Source organism: Osmerus eperlanus, chromosome 6 (assembly GCF_963692335.1).
Source record: "Osmerus eperlanus chromosome 6, fOsmEpe2.1, whole genome shotgun sequence".
Classification (NCBI taxonomy): Eukaryota; Metazoa; Chordata; class Actinopteri; order Osmeriformes; family Osmeridae; genus Osmerus; species Osmerus eperlanus.
This window is the reverse complement of record NC_085023.1, coordinates 19,180,034-19,192,468: the sequence shown is the minus strand read 5'-3', so window position 1 is coordinate 19,192,468 and position 12,435 is coordinate 19,180,034. Positions and strand designations below refer to the sequence as shown.

Genomic DNA, 12,435 nt, shown 5'->3' with positions numbered 1-12,435 from the left:
CTGATGTTAGCAGGCATCCCTCTCCAAAAATTTAAAACTATTCCCATGTAGCCTACCGAATAGGAAAAACTAGTGAAAATATTGTGTGAATACAGTATTAGAGTGGTCTAGTATGTATTCAAACGTAGGTATTTTCTCGTGTATCCTGACTTGTCCATTTGTCGCCTCTTACCCCCTCCCCACCTAAGCATCTCTGCCCTACATATCTTCTTTAACTTTAACGAGCCTCGTTAAGATCGCAATAATATTCCACCCACTAATTGCTCATTCCATTCAACAAATAGGCGAGCATTGGCTTCTACTTCTTGCGAGCCCGTGCTGTGGGAGGGTGGTGTTGAGATCGGAGTTTGTGATAACCCCCCGTGCGTGCTGCAGAAGTGGTGAAAGCCTCGGTCTACGTACTGGCTAATGATTGGCACGCTTGACAGTGATTGGCAGGGCTGCCATGACAACCTCACAACGACACCAAGAAGACCAATAGAAAAAGCGACACAAAATGTTTCAATGCTACACTCACGGTGGATTTAGGGGGGAGATATTATGAGGCTGGTGTCATTAGGCGATAGCTATTGAATCATTCAATCTTTACTCGTCGTTTCTTTTTCTTGATAATTTTCTTTCTCTCTCAGGTCATTCCATGGTTTTCCGATCCCCTTTAGAGCTTTATCCCTCCCATTTCTTTCTGCCAAACTTCGCTGATCGCCCTTTGCTCTTGGCGAACAGCACTCCCAGCACCAGGTCTCCAGAAGACTTGTCAATGTTTCAGCTACCGACCCTCAACTTCTCTCCGGAGCAAGTGGCGAGCGTCTGTGAGACGCTGGAGGAAACCGGAGATATCGAACGGCTGGGACGATTCCTGTGGTCCCTGCCCGTTGCACCGGGAGCATGCGAGGCGATCAACAAGCACGAATCCATCCTGCGAGCGCGCGCCGTTGTCGCCTTCCACACGGGGAATTTCAGAGACTTGTACCACATCTTGGAGAACCATAAGTTTACCAAGGACTCCCACGGCAAGCTGCAGGCCATGTGGCTGGAGGCGCACTATCAGGAGGCCGAGAAGCTGCGTGGTCGCCCCTTAGGACCGGTTGATAAGTACAGGGTACGAAAGAAGTTCCCTCTGCCCAGGACCATCTGGGACGGCGAGCAGAAGACGCACTGTTTCAAGGAGCGTACACGCAGTCTCTTAAGGGAGTGGTATCTCCAGGACCCGTACCCAAACCCGAGCAAGAAAAGAGAACTGGCTCAAGCCACAGGACTCACTCCCACACAGGTCGGAAATTGGTTTAAAAACCGAAGGCAACGAGACAGAGCCGCAGCAGCGAAAAACAGGTTAGTGTTCCATTTATTGTTAAGTGTAGCATACAACCTAGCATAAGGAAGCTGTTGTACATTTTTTGGCAAATATTCATGCCCAAGATAAATATGTTCGTACATAAACACACTCAAAGAAGTGTTATTAAAAGCAGTCAATGTTCAGGGTTGAGGACGCAAGGCTACGGTGACATTTTAGTCATATCCAGAAGTAGGCTACATTGGTACAACACTGTTATTTTAAACCTTTCAAAACATATCTAATCACATGTGTGAGGGTAAAACATGCAAACGGTTATTTTAATGCGTAAAACAGACTCTGACTTATCCTAAGCTAAATTCCAACGCTGAATCGACTAGCAAGCGATGGAAATCAAAACATAGCCTCATGTTAGCTCATGCACCACAGTCAAAACAACACCACATTCGTGATCTTACCAGGAAAAGGCTACGTTTCGAAAATGATCTACCATGAGTATGTACAGTTATCAACATTTCCAGCAAGACATTAGTCTACATAAAACAAAAATGTTGTTGCCATTATTGTGTCCGGTGTGTGGACTTAAAATAAAGCAAGCACAGAAACACATCATGTATTTTACTTGCAACTGAATTTTATGTTCTCAGATGTAAGTTACACGATATACCAGTTATTATCAAAACATTGTTTGAAATCGATCACTTTAGAAATATTTCTGTATATTATCTGTTGATAGGCTATGGGATGATTACATTAAAAAGAAATAGATAGAAATAGATATGAGGATTACATAAAAAAGAAAATGAAACCATCTTAATAAACTGATATTTTACCCCAAAACAGAATAGCTTTGTGTTGCGCACAAAAGGCATGACACTTGATTCATTTACACATTTCAGTGGCTGAAATTCTAAAATAAGTGGGCCTATTGCAACTACATATTACATTACGTTGTTGTGCAATATTAATTGACCTGAACTAGAAAAATGATTGAAATTACATTTTCAGGCAGATTTTAAAAAACAACAGCCATACTATTGATACAACATTACATGCAAATAGCTCTAATCATTTAAATAAGCCTATATTGTTAACGTATTCAGAGTAAATATACATTTCCATGTCTCAGTAATTCGTGCCTATAGTGGTAGACCTACTATCATCGAGATAAGCGTTTAGGATGTCTGGAGTGATTCAAAATTTGACGTCACTCATTCATACACAGGCTTATAAACGACCTATAAACCAAGCAATCTGAACAGGTTATGTTTGTAATTCAACTGTTATTATGTGTCTAATTTGTATTTAGTTATATAGCCTATTATAGGCTAGCCTATATTAGGAAAACGTAAAACAATAATATTGTGATAGTGTTAGTATAATTAAACAATGTACATGAATTGATATTTTAATTTGATATAATTTACTATGCATGCATTTTGTTACAAGGTGTAGGTTTTATTATTCAGAAAAACATCAACAAAATTCACGGACGAGCTTATGCTAGGCTATTGCTTTTTGGTAAAAGCATTGACATTTGTTAAAAGCATTGCTTGTTGTATACTATATGTGTATAGCCTATTCAAAGACAGGCTGAAGGCTATTTTGCAGTGGGACATTATGTATCTAATTGCAGTTTTTCTACTCCCTTTTAATCTTCAGGCTCCAGCATCAAGGGATGGGACAGAATGGTATGCGGTCTCTCTCAGAGTCCGGCTGCACTCCGCACAGCTCGGCCGAATCGCCGTCGACTGCCGCCAGCCCCACCACCAGCGTATCGAGCATGACAGAACGAGTCGACACCGGAACGTCCATTCTTTCCGTGACCTCTAGTGACTCGGAGTGCGATGTATGATACAAAAAAGAGAAATATTTACAGGGAATATGGACCTGAACAACTATGAAATATTTGGGGATGAAAAAAGGACAAATTGATATAAATATAAAAAAGAGATAGGCCTAAAAGCACGTCTTTTTCAAGCGCTTTCAATGGACCCACGCCTTCCCCCTACCCCCACCACTACTTGCATGATGTTTTTTTTTTTTTTTTTTGTATCTGGGGAAAAATACTCTGAATTCATTATTTCCACATGGACCATCCAGAAGAGGGAATAACCAGAATATGGTGTTTAATCGCCTTTTTCATCTCCGTTTTAGTCCAAGTGATGATGCCGGTCAGCCAAGATGCAATCCTGTTTTACTTTATGTTCATCAGACAATCATTTAAGTCGTAAGCACCTTTTTACTACACTTCTGTCACTGCCTGTGTGGGGTACTGGTCAAATGTTGAACTGAATCGTTATGACTGTATCAGATTTTTATTTTTATTTCAAGATTTTATATTGAATTATGTATATCTCAAATAATGCGATCATTCTCCCGGTCTGTAATATACGTGTAGAAATATGCTTGTACATATTATTGCTCTCCCGTCTCCATCCTCTTTTCTATCCTTCCTCACTTTTCTCAACTTGGTGTTCCTACATAAAATATTTGTCAAAGCGTAAATCTAAGTGCTCTAGGCGTTTTGTTTGTTTGTTTTATACTTAACATGGGGAAATGATGATATAGATACACGTGTTATCAGTCACATTTATGCAAAATAAGTTTAATATAAATTTGGAATAGCCTATTGCTCAACGACAATTCAAGTCGTTCTATTTCCCCGAGGGTCGCCTAAAGCGCTTATTATTCAATGTTTCTTTCCTGCGTGTTTATGTTAATGTGTACATTTTTAAATCAAATACAGTATTCATTTTTCTTATACATTCTGTATCAAGTCTCTCTTTTCAACACATGCTAATTTCTTATCCAATCTCGAGCGTTTATGAGAACAAAATGTATGACGCTATATGTTTTCATCATCTGCTTCTGCATTCACAACAACACATTGAATATAGGACATGTGTCCAAAACCCTGAGCAAGACGTGAACTAGACTTTAATCGTGTAGGTTTAAAACATAAACCTGCAAACGGGCTTGCATATGTTATGGCAAACGTCAACGTCATGTAGCCCTTAAATGTGAGTGCCGTTTCCTCTTTTGTTTACGGTGGCCAGTGAATACAGAAATTAAGTAAACGCGCCATTAAATGGTGTAATCATGATGGACTCCTCCCCTAGTCCAATCTCCTATTGTGGGCCAGTGAAAGAGCTTTTCTTCCTCAAGCTCGAGCATTCCCCAAAAAAGGCTTTCCCCAGGCCTTCCATCTCAGTCCCAAACCAACCATAATGGCCCTGGTTTTCCTATATTTGCAACGCCACTGATTTCACTGGTTGAGCCTGTCTTTTCATGGTTGTTCCTCGACACTGTCCATGACAGATTTTTATTTTATTAACGTTGACAAGATGTGTAATGATCAATGTAGGATGTTCAAAACGCGCAAATATCATTTTGAAAGTCTAAAGAATGTGCCACAGTAGCTCATGGTGAAAAAGATCTAAGCTACTATCACTAGGCAGCATAAAAGGCATCGCCACCAACATTCACTGCGTGGACTGTAAGAAAACTGAGCAAGTGTGCCATTTTCATTATTTATGTCATTGACACTTGGGATTTCTGAATGAGTTGTACAGCCAGGTCTATCGTATTCAACAGGGCAGTATCTCTTTAGTACAAACACATAACCTACTGTAGGTTGATGATGTGATTTGAAATCTTTCTCGTCCAAAGGTCACCCACAGTCCATGAGCTTGTCTTCTTGATCTAATGTTAGATGTTTGGATTGGCGAAGCATCCCTTGGTCACATACACAACCCTGTGTCTTCAGGCGCTTTGTAGACTTGCAGATGGTTGACAAGTATAATAGGCCTATAGTGCAACAAAACTCTGCATTAGCGTGATGTGTTAAAAGCCCAAAGCTTCATTTCAAACTACTAACACTTGCTCCCTCTCCACCTGCTTGACAGTAGCCTTACCACAGTTTGTATGTAAAGTCTGTGGTTTGGTTAGTGCATCTACATTGACGTCTGCGCCTTCAAGAAACGAAAGCTGTTTTCCTATAATGAAGATCAACACGCATCGAAATCTAATATTTGACATACCTACACTTTATTATCTGCAACTTTGCGGTATATTTAATTTTCTCTATTTTTTGTACAGAACTGTCCCAAGTTTTTAGCATATTCGACGACGGTCAAGTCTGGGGGTTGTTTACGCCAAAACAGACGTTCAATCTATTTGTCTAACCTATATTCTCATAAAGTCTACCCTATCTTGCCAAAGTCGTCCCGATAGAGAAATCAATCAACCTAAAGGTTTAGCACATGCATCGGACACAAATGCAAAGAAAACTAAAAAGCACTGATTCCATAGCAATCATTTGGAGTTGATTGTGGTTGAAGTAAATCTGCATTTAAGATAATTCTTCGTCTTAAGTCTATCTGCAGGAGAAAGATATGCCCTATCACCATCACGGGAAGGTGGAAACCGCCACCCCGCCATTGCTGATCTGTATCTGCCTGGTCACTCTCACTGAACAAGTTTATTTGCCGCGACAAGACCCGGTCATGATCGGGATTAAATAATCGGTAACTGAGCAGAATTTTTTTTTCACTTTAATAAAACTTTCTAAAATTAAGATTTTTTAATTTACCTAATGTTTGCACTGTTAAAGTGGATAAAGTGGATATTTATAGAGTTATTCCCTCTATAAAATTATTTTTAGGGCAAACAAACTTTAGGTGCTCACACACCGCAATGACCTTTGACCTGTTTTGGTGGCAGACTTTTTGTGTTTTAGGTTATTAGTATAAACTTCAACGTTTTACTTCGCCTTGAGGTACACTTGTGGTAGGCAAATGGTTGAAGTCTGTTGCTTCAGCGGGGATCATTACTGCGTGCTAGGGGTTTTTGTTCGTGATCTGTCAAGTCAAATATGGATCATGAGACAAAAGAACTTAGCGAGGAGTAATCTCTGTGTGTGATACTCACATGTGAATACGTAGAGAGAGTAAACGAGAATGTGAGACAAGTGGAGCTACAATAGACGGGCACGTTTTTCCCCACTCTTTCTATGTGTATCGTCTATAGTGCGTGTGTCAAACAAACTGAATAAAGGATTAATTGTCTTTTTCCCATAACCTTGTGAGCATAGAGGCAGCCGAGAACTATTTGGCCATGGTCTACAGTGAGAAATGCTTGCCCTGCCCTGTTTTTTCTCTGATTTCACCGGTTAACTGAACACAACTTTTCTATTCGTGTGTATTCATGCAGCTCTCAAAGAGCGGCAGTTCCCTTTGACCCGAATTCAGCGCGTGTAGCAGCGGCACAACCTCTCACTGCACAGTGCAGGCGTTCTTAGGCAGGACCGGGCCTTTTAGACTTAATGCTTACTCATTTTTGCACAAGTCTGAAATTAAGGTAAGACGTCGGACAAACACTTAATGGCAAAAATATATGCTACCCTAAAGTTATATAATACCGATTTAGATTTAGCCTAATTAAGTATTAGGCCAACGATGAGAACCACATTAAGGATATGCAATACATGAGGACTAAACATTTAAACGGCATTGATTACCATAACAATAATCTGTAATGGTTGTTAGTTCATTTAATTAGCTCTCTAGTGTATAATTTTCACACTCTTTGCTGTTGATGGATACTACCATGTAGACAAAAACAAACACAGCATGTTTGTATGGTCTCATGCCACATATCTCCCCCTTCGCGCGCTTGTGTGTGTTCAAATAAGAATGGTTTCAGAACTACCAAACTATACAAGGGAGCATTCCATGGATAGGCTATGTTGACATTGTACTCTGAGTACCATGGTCGCTGCACCTGCCAGGTTGTGGTCATTGAGAGACAACGCTGGGCCAACGATAAACATTCTTCTCTCTCTAAGACTACAGGGATTTAAAACTGTAATTCTATTAAATAGTAATTGAGGGGTCACGAGAGGCTATGATACAGGATCAGTGGTGTATAAGCCTCTCGTTTGAACTTTAATTTGGAGGCATAGGCAGATGGGATCATAGCCTCTCTGATGCTTACCGTTTTAAAACGTTCAGCACTAGGGGAAATATGCTTTAATGCCGATTAGTACCATTCCACGAGCTCTTTTAAACAAGCACAACATGAAAGCAACCCAACTTTAGCTTGTTCATCCGCAACACACCTCTCTGTTGCTCAATGGATGGAGGGGGAGGGAGAAAAGGGGGGGGGTACACGGCTCTGATCTCGCGCCTTCTGCACACTGAGTGGACAGACCCGCGAGCAGCTTAAACACAGCCAGCACCTGTGATTTCAACAGCTATTCTCATGCCATCTTATGGCGTTAATGTATGCAGTGAGAAAGAAAACATAAACACACGAAGCGAGAGTCATTGAGACAAATAATATAATCTACGACGCCGCAAGCATATCGTTCAGGCACATATATTTATAGGTCAAATGTATTACAATATTTTTTTAATTATATTGGCTATATATAGGCCTATCGTAGATCGATGCATGCTTTGAGTGAAATACACGGCAACTGAAGCCAGCAGGCCTACTTCAAAGGTGCATTTTAAATACAATTTTTGTATTTTACTGTCATTCTGCTGTATGAACACAATTTTAAAACTCTGGAACACCAATCACTTAAACTATCTAGGCCTACTTGAGATGGCTACGTCCGTTTGAGGGAAAGGACAACCTACCGATTAAAGGTAGACAATTCAATTAGCAATTAGTATGAATTTGAAAGAGAGACACACAGAGAGAGAGAGAGAGAGAGAGAGAGAGAGAGAGAGAGAGAGAGAGAGAGAGAGAGAGAGAGAGAGAGAGAGAGAGTTTTTACCTCATATCTCATATCCGTTCACTAAGGCGTCCTCCGGCCGGCCTTCTCAATTAGCGCCGCTGCTCGCGGAGCCCCGCTGAGCCGGAGAGGTTGCCGCCCGAGTCACCAATAGCACCCCTGCGTCTCCTACGGCAACTCTGCCCAACAATCATCAGACCATTTATAGATTTGACTCATTTTGTAAATAATCTTTGACATGCTAACAAAGACACCATTCGAGAAAAGGTTTATTAGCAAGAAACCATTTAAACAGATGTCATGTTAGCTGGACTTTGGTGACACGTTCCCCCTGATGAATTGGCGATTGTTCCATATCCTGTCAGTGAACGCTCCTCACTATTGTCAAACCGGAGAGAGAGTGCAAGCCTGGGCAGAAACAAGTCCCTCCACTCTCATTGAAAGAGCCGGATAGACTCGGCCACACATCCAAACCCGCTCAGCCGAGGACGAATAATGAGCGACAGACTGCCCGCCTGTTCAGTAATCATCTTTTCCCCTGTCTTCATATCCCTTTCCCTGACACCTTCATCTGTCCGTTTTAAACATACTTTGCATATTACCGGACAGTGAAACCCAAATAGGCCCAACTAACATGTCTATTGTAAAATAACCAGCAATTGCATTCACATAGCCTATTTTATCGCTGGTCTATATTTTCAAAATACGTTTAAAGATAGGCAATTTATCCAACTGTTAACTTCAACACGCAACATGAAATTCAGCATTTAAAAATAACATAAAAAATGTCATAATACCCCAGTTTAGTAGTTTTAATGTGATGGCGAAAGCAATTGAACTTTATCTTATGAACAAATTACTAGCCTATTTAACAGGGATTGTTAATAAAAACATATGAAGACCAATTTACTTGTTAACTATTTAGATCTGGTTAAACAGCGAGAAACTATAGATCAGGTGCTACAGGATACAGCCTATACTAAAAATAAATCTGGACATCTATCTGTTAGTCACTGCACTCCAAAGAATGACAGTAAACACAATTACACAGCCTATTTATGATCTAGTTCAAATAGGTTGGTGAAGACGCGGCCTACTCAACAATAAGTAGCCTAATGATCAAGTAAAAGCCTACCCTGGTTTCTTTACACACATTTTATTTTATTTAATATTTAATACATTATCGATTCATAACAATCATTCTGCGTTAGTGGAATGAAAAGTACACAGGACCGTTTTAAACAGCGTGTATATTCTTAACAAAAGGTCGGAGATTGACTACAGTCTGGTTGGCCTTATCAATTTAACCTCCGTTTAGAGCAGCCTAATGGATTACCCACAGTGCTGAGCTAGTGTTCGCAAACAGCCTCTGATTGTGTGGATTCCAAGGAAAGCAGCAACAATGTCGGTTAACTGACAAGGTGGTTCAAGTCGGCAGCATTACGCATGCTCATACTGCCACCCAGTGGGGTTTCTATGTAATAACAAACGGTACCAAGAAGCGGTGTTAAACGTTTAAGCACGGCATGAGGCCTGTACAAATAATGTGACTGGAAATCTAATGGTAAAACATGTTTTGTTACTGTTAATGCTAAAGCGTTCACATGTGCCCTGACACTGTAATGAATCGGGATTGGTTTGTTCAGTCTCATGAATAGGCCTAAAACTAACTCTAAACCACAGCACCACACCCAACATATTAACATGACGTATTAGAATTGTACGATTTTTCTTTGAGAATGACAGAAATATCCTTCATCCTACATGGAGGTTCGTACACACATAGCTCCTGTCTTGCCAGTTTCATGGAGCTTCTCGCGCTCCAGTTAATGCCCGGGCACCACGGGGACAGGGTCTGAACAAGCGCGCGCATTAATGTTTTATCATATGAAAGTCAAATGATGTTGGAACACTGAACTGGATTTCCATTTGTGCTAGATCAAGGATTCAGACGGCAGCGAGTGTAATGGAATCCCGACTCCCTGGTTAATTTTTCACCACTGATACCCAGGGTTTTCGAGCTTCCAAGGAGAAAATCTAATGGGTTCAGTTGGAGCGCGGCCTTTTAGAGTTAAACTCTCGGGCGAAGAGCAGGAGACTGAGAGGGCCCGCTGTAAATGGACAGTAAAACACGCTTATAGCTACAGGACAACCATTAATCCCAGTCTCAGAGGAGGTAGGTAGCCTGGTATAGGCGCGAGTATCAACTTTTTCACTTCCACTTTAGGTTCAACCCCCCCCCCCCCCCCCCCCACACACACACACACCAATGCGACCGTATTTTCTTCATGAGCGCATGCTGGCGAAAGTAACAACGAGTGAAAAGTCAGTGCAGTCTATTTCCACCACGTCCATAAGAGGACACATAAAGGCATGCTTCCTGAGCGCGCAAGAGAGAGGAAAGTTGACAAATAAAGATAACTACAGATGTAAACCATTTAAAATGTAGTTGCCATTTGACCTTATGTGCTGCCTTTGAAGGCACATCCAATATAGATACCAATAGCATGTATCTCAATATTGCAAATCACCAGGTACTATATCTGAAAAACAGTAAACATTCTGTGTTGATATAAACTGGTGACCTGTAACAAAAAAAGTCCACTCTCTAGGCCATGAAAAACAATTTTGTTCATCTCAACACTACCGCCTTGAAACCAGTTGTCTCAATCAATAATTTCTAGACACGAGACACTCCTTAACATCTATCTGAGGTAGCACATCCATAACTCTCCAATTCCCACCCCATGTTCTCCCTGGAACCCAGAGATGAGGCTCCCCTGGCCCCTTGTGTTACGTTCGGATGAGGCCCTGGTCGAGTTGAATGCTGGACCGGCCACATGTTTATTTAATGGGCTTTTGTACATGTGGTGAGTGACTCATCTGGTCTTCAAAGCAAACTCTTTAAAAAGGCATCTGTCCCGAGGTGCCCCTGGGTCACATGCATATTTCAAACCCCTGCTCTGGTCTGACCCAATAGTCCTGCTAGTAAATGGGGTTCAGCAGTACATCACACAAGGAGGAGAAGATGAAGCTCTGGAAGATCAGAGTCGGACTATCTGGTTTATTCTGTGTGTCAAGATAATTCAGATATCAAATGGTAATTTCTAGTCTGAGGAGGAATTGTTGGGCCACTGTAAAGATTGGGAGGTTTATCAGTGCAGAGACGGGATCACATAGCTGTGTGTGAGATATGTGATGGTGAGGCCAAAAGGAAACGCTGGGAGAAAAAGGCTCTTTGCTCGAAAATGTCAATGGACAATGTTCGTTCTTTTGATTTACCAAATGTAATTCCTAGTGACCCTTACGATGAGAGGATGGACAGAGGGTGTTTACTGAGATTATAATATTATTATTTCGCTTTCATTCACATGTCACACACACTCACAGAAACACAGAAACACACAGACTTGGAACTTGTTGTGTAACAGTGCCATCTACTGTCTAATTCTTGAATCTGGTATTCATCCATGAAGTGGATGGAAGACAAAGCACTGACATAAGTAAAAACAGAAATATACTTTATTATCTCGACAAGTTTGAAACTTTATGGCAATGAAGTGGCGTGAATAACTGACAACATATCTTTTTTTCTTAAAATATATTTTCTGATAATATACTTTTAACCCAAACTCTGCAGCCATAACTGATCTGACATGACATATGTGATGGTAGTCATTTCCTGGTTGCCCCCGTCATAATCACTAATGGCAACGAAGGAAGCGTGAAGATGCAGCTGAAGGATCTGGAATATAATTGGGTCAGAGTTGAGTGGGTGAAAACCTGTTCAAACGAGGACCTATCACAGATCAGTCACCAGGGGGCGCCATGATCACAAACCTTCACATCAATCACAACCGATGATTGGATTTACTCTCACTCAGTCTCTCATTCGATCTCAACCTCTCTTTTCAAGCACACACGTGGAGACAGTGGCACACACCCACACACATACACACAGACACACACACACACACATGCACACAAACACACTAAAGTAAAATTATACCCATGGCATATTTTCTGCATCTTTAACTACACAATTGCTTACACTTCTTCCTGGTGCTAAGAAGCAATTGAAGTTCACTATAGCAGACTAAGTCAAGCAGTAACTGCATGTAAAAAAAAATTAAAAAATCCAAATGACTACAACAGCAACATCTGAGAAGCATACAGCTTGAAAACCAGTGTTGTGGAAGTTATCGTGATGAGGGAAGGAGGAGAACGGGAGAGGATCAGCAGAGAGCGGGGTGGGGGGAAGGCAGGTTAGAAATAGAGATGGGGGGATACTTATGCAGGAAAACAGAGAGAGGGGGAGGAAAGAGGAAGGGACAGAGAGGTATGGAGGCAGATAAAATAAAGTGAAGATGGAGATCTGACCCTTAGAGGAGGGCAGTGG

At 41.2% G+C, this 12,435-nt stretch overlaps 1 protein-coding gene across 1 annotated transcript; it reads left to right on the top strand.

The window, feature by feature from the left end:
* Nucleotides 1–304: 304 nt before the first annotated feature.
* Nucleotides 305–3,799, top strand: six3a (SIX homeobox 3a). Its single transcript, XM_062464217.1, has 2 exons — nucleotides 305–1,329; nucleotides 2,954–3,799. The coding sequence occupies exons 1-2, from the start codon at nucleotides 638–640 to the stop codon at nucleotides 3,144–3,146; spliced, it is 885 nt and encodes a 294-aa protein (XP_062320201.1). The 5' UTR covers nucleotides 305–637; the 3' UTR covers nucleotides 3,147–3,799.
* The last annotated feature ends 8,636 nt before the right edge of the window (nucleotides 3,800–12,435 follow it).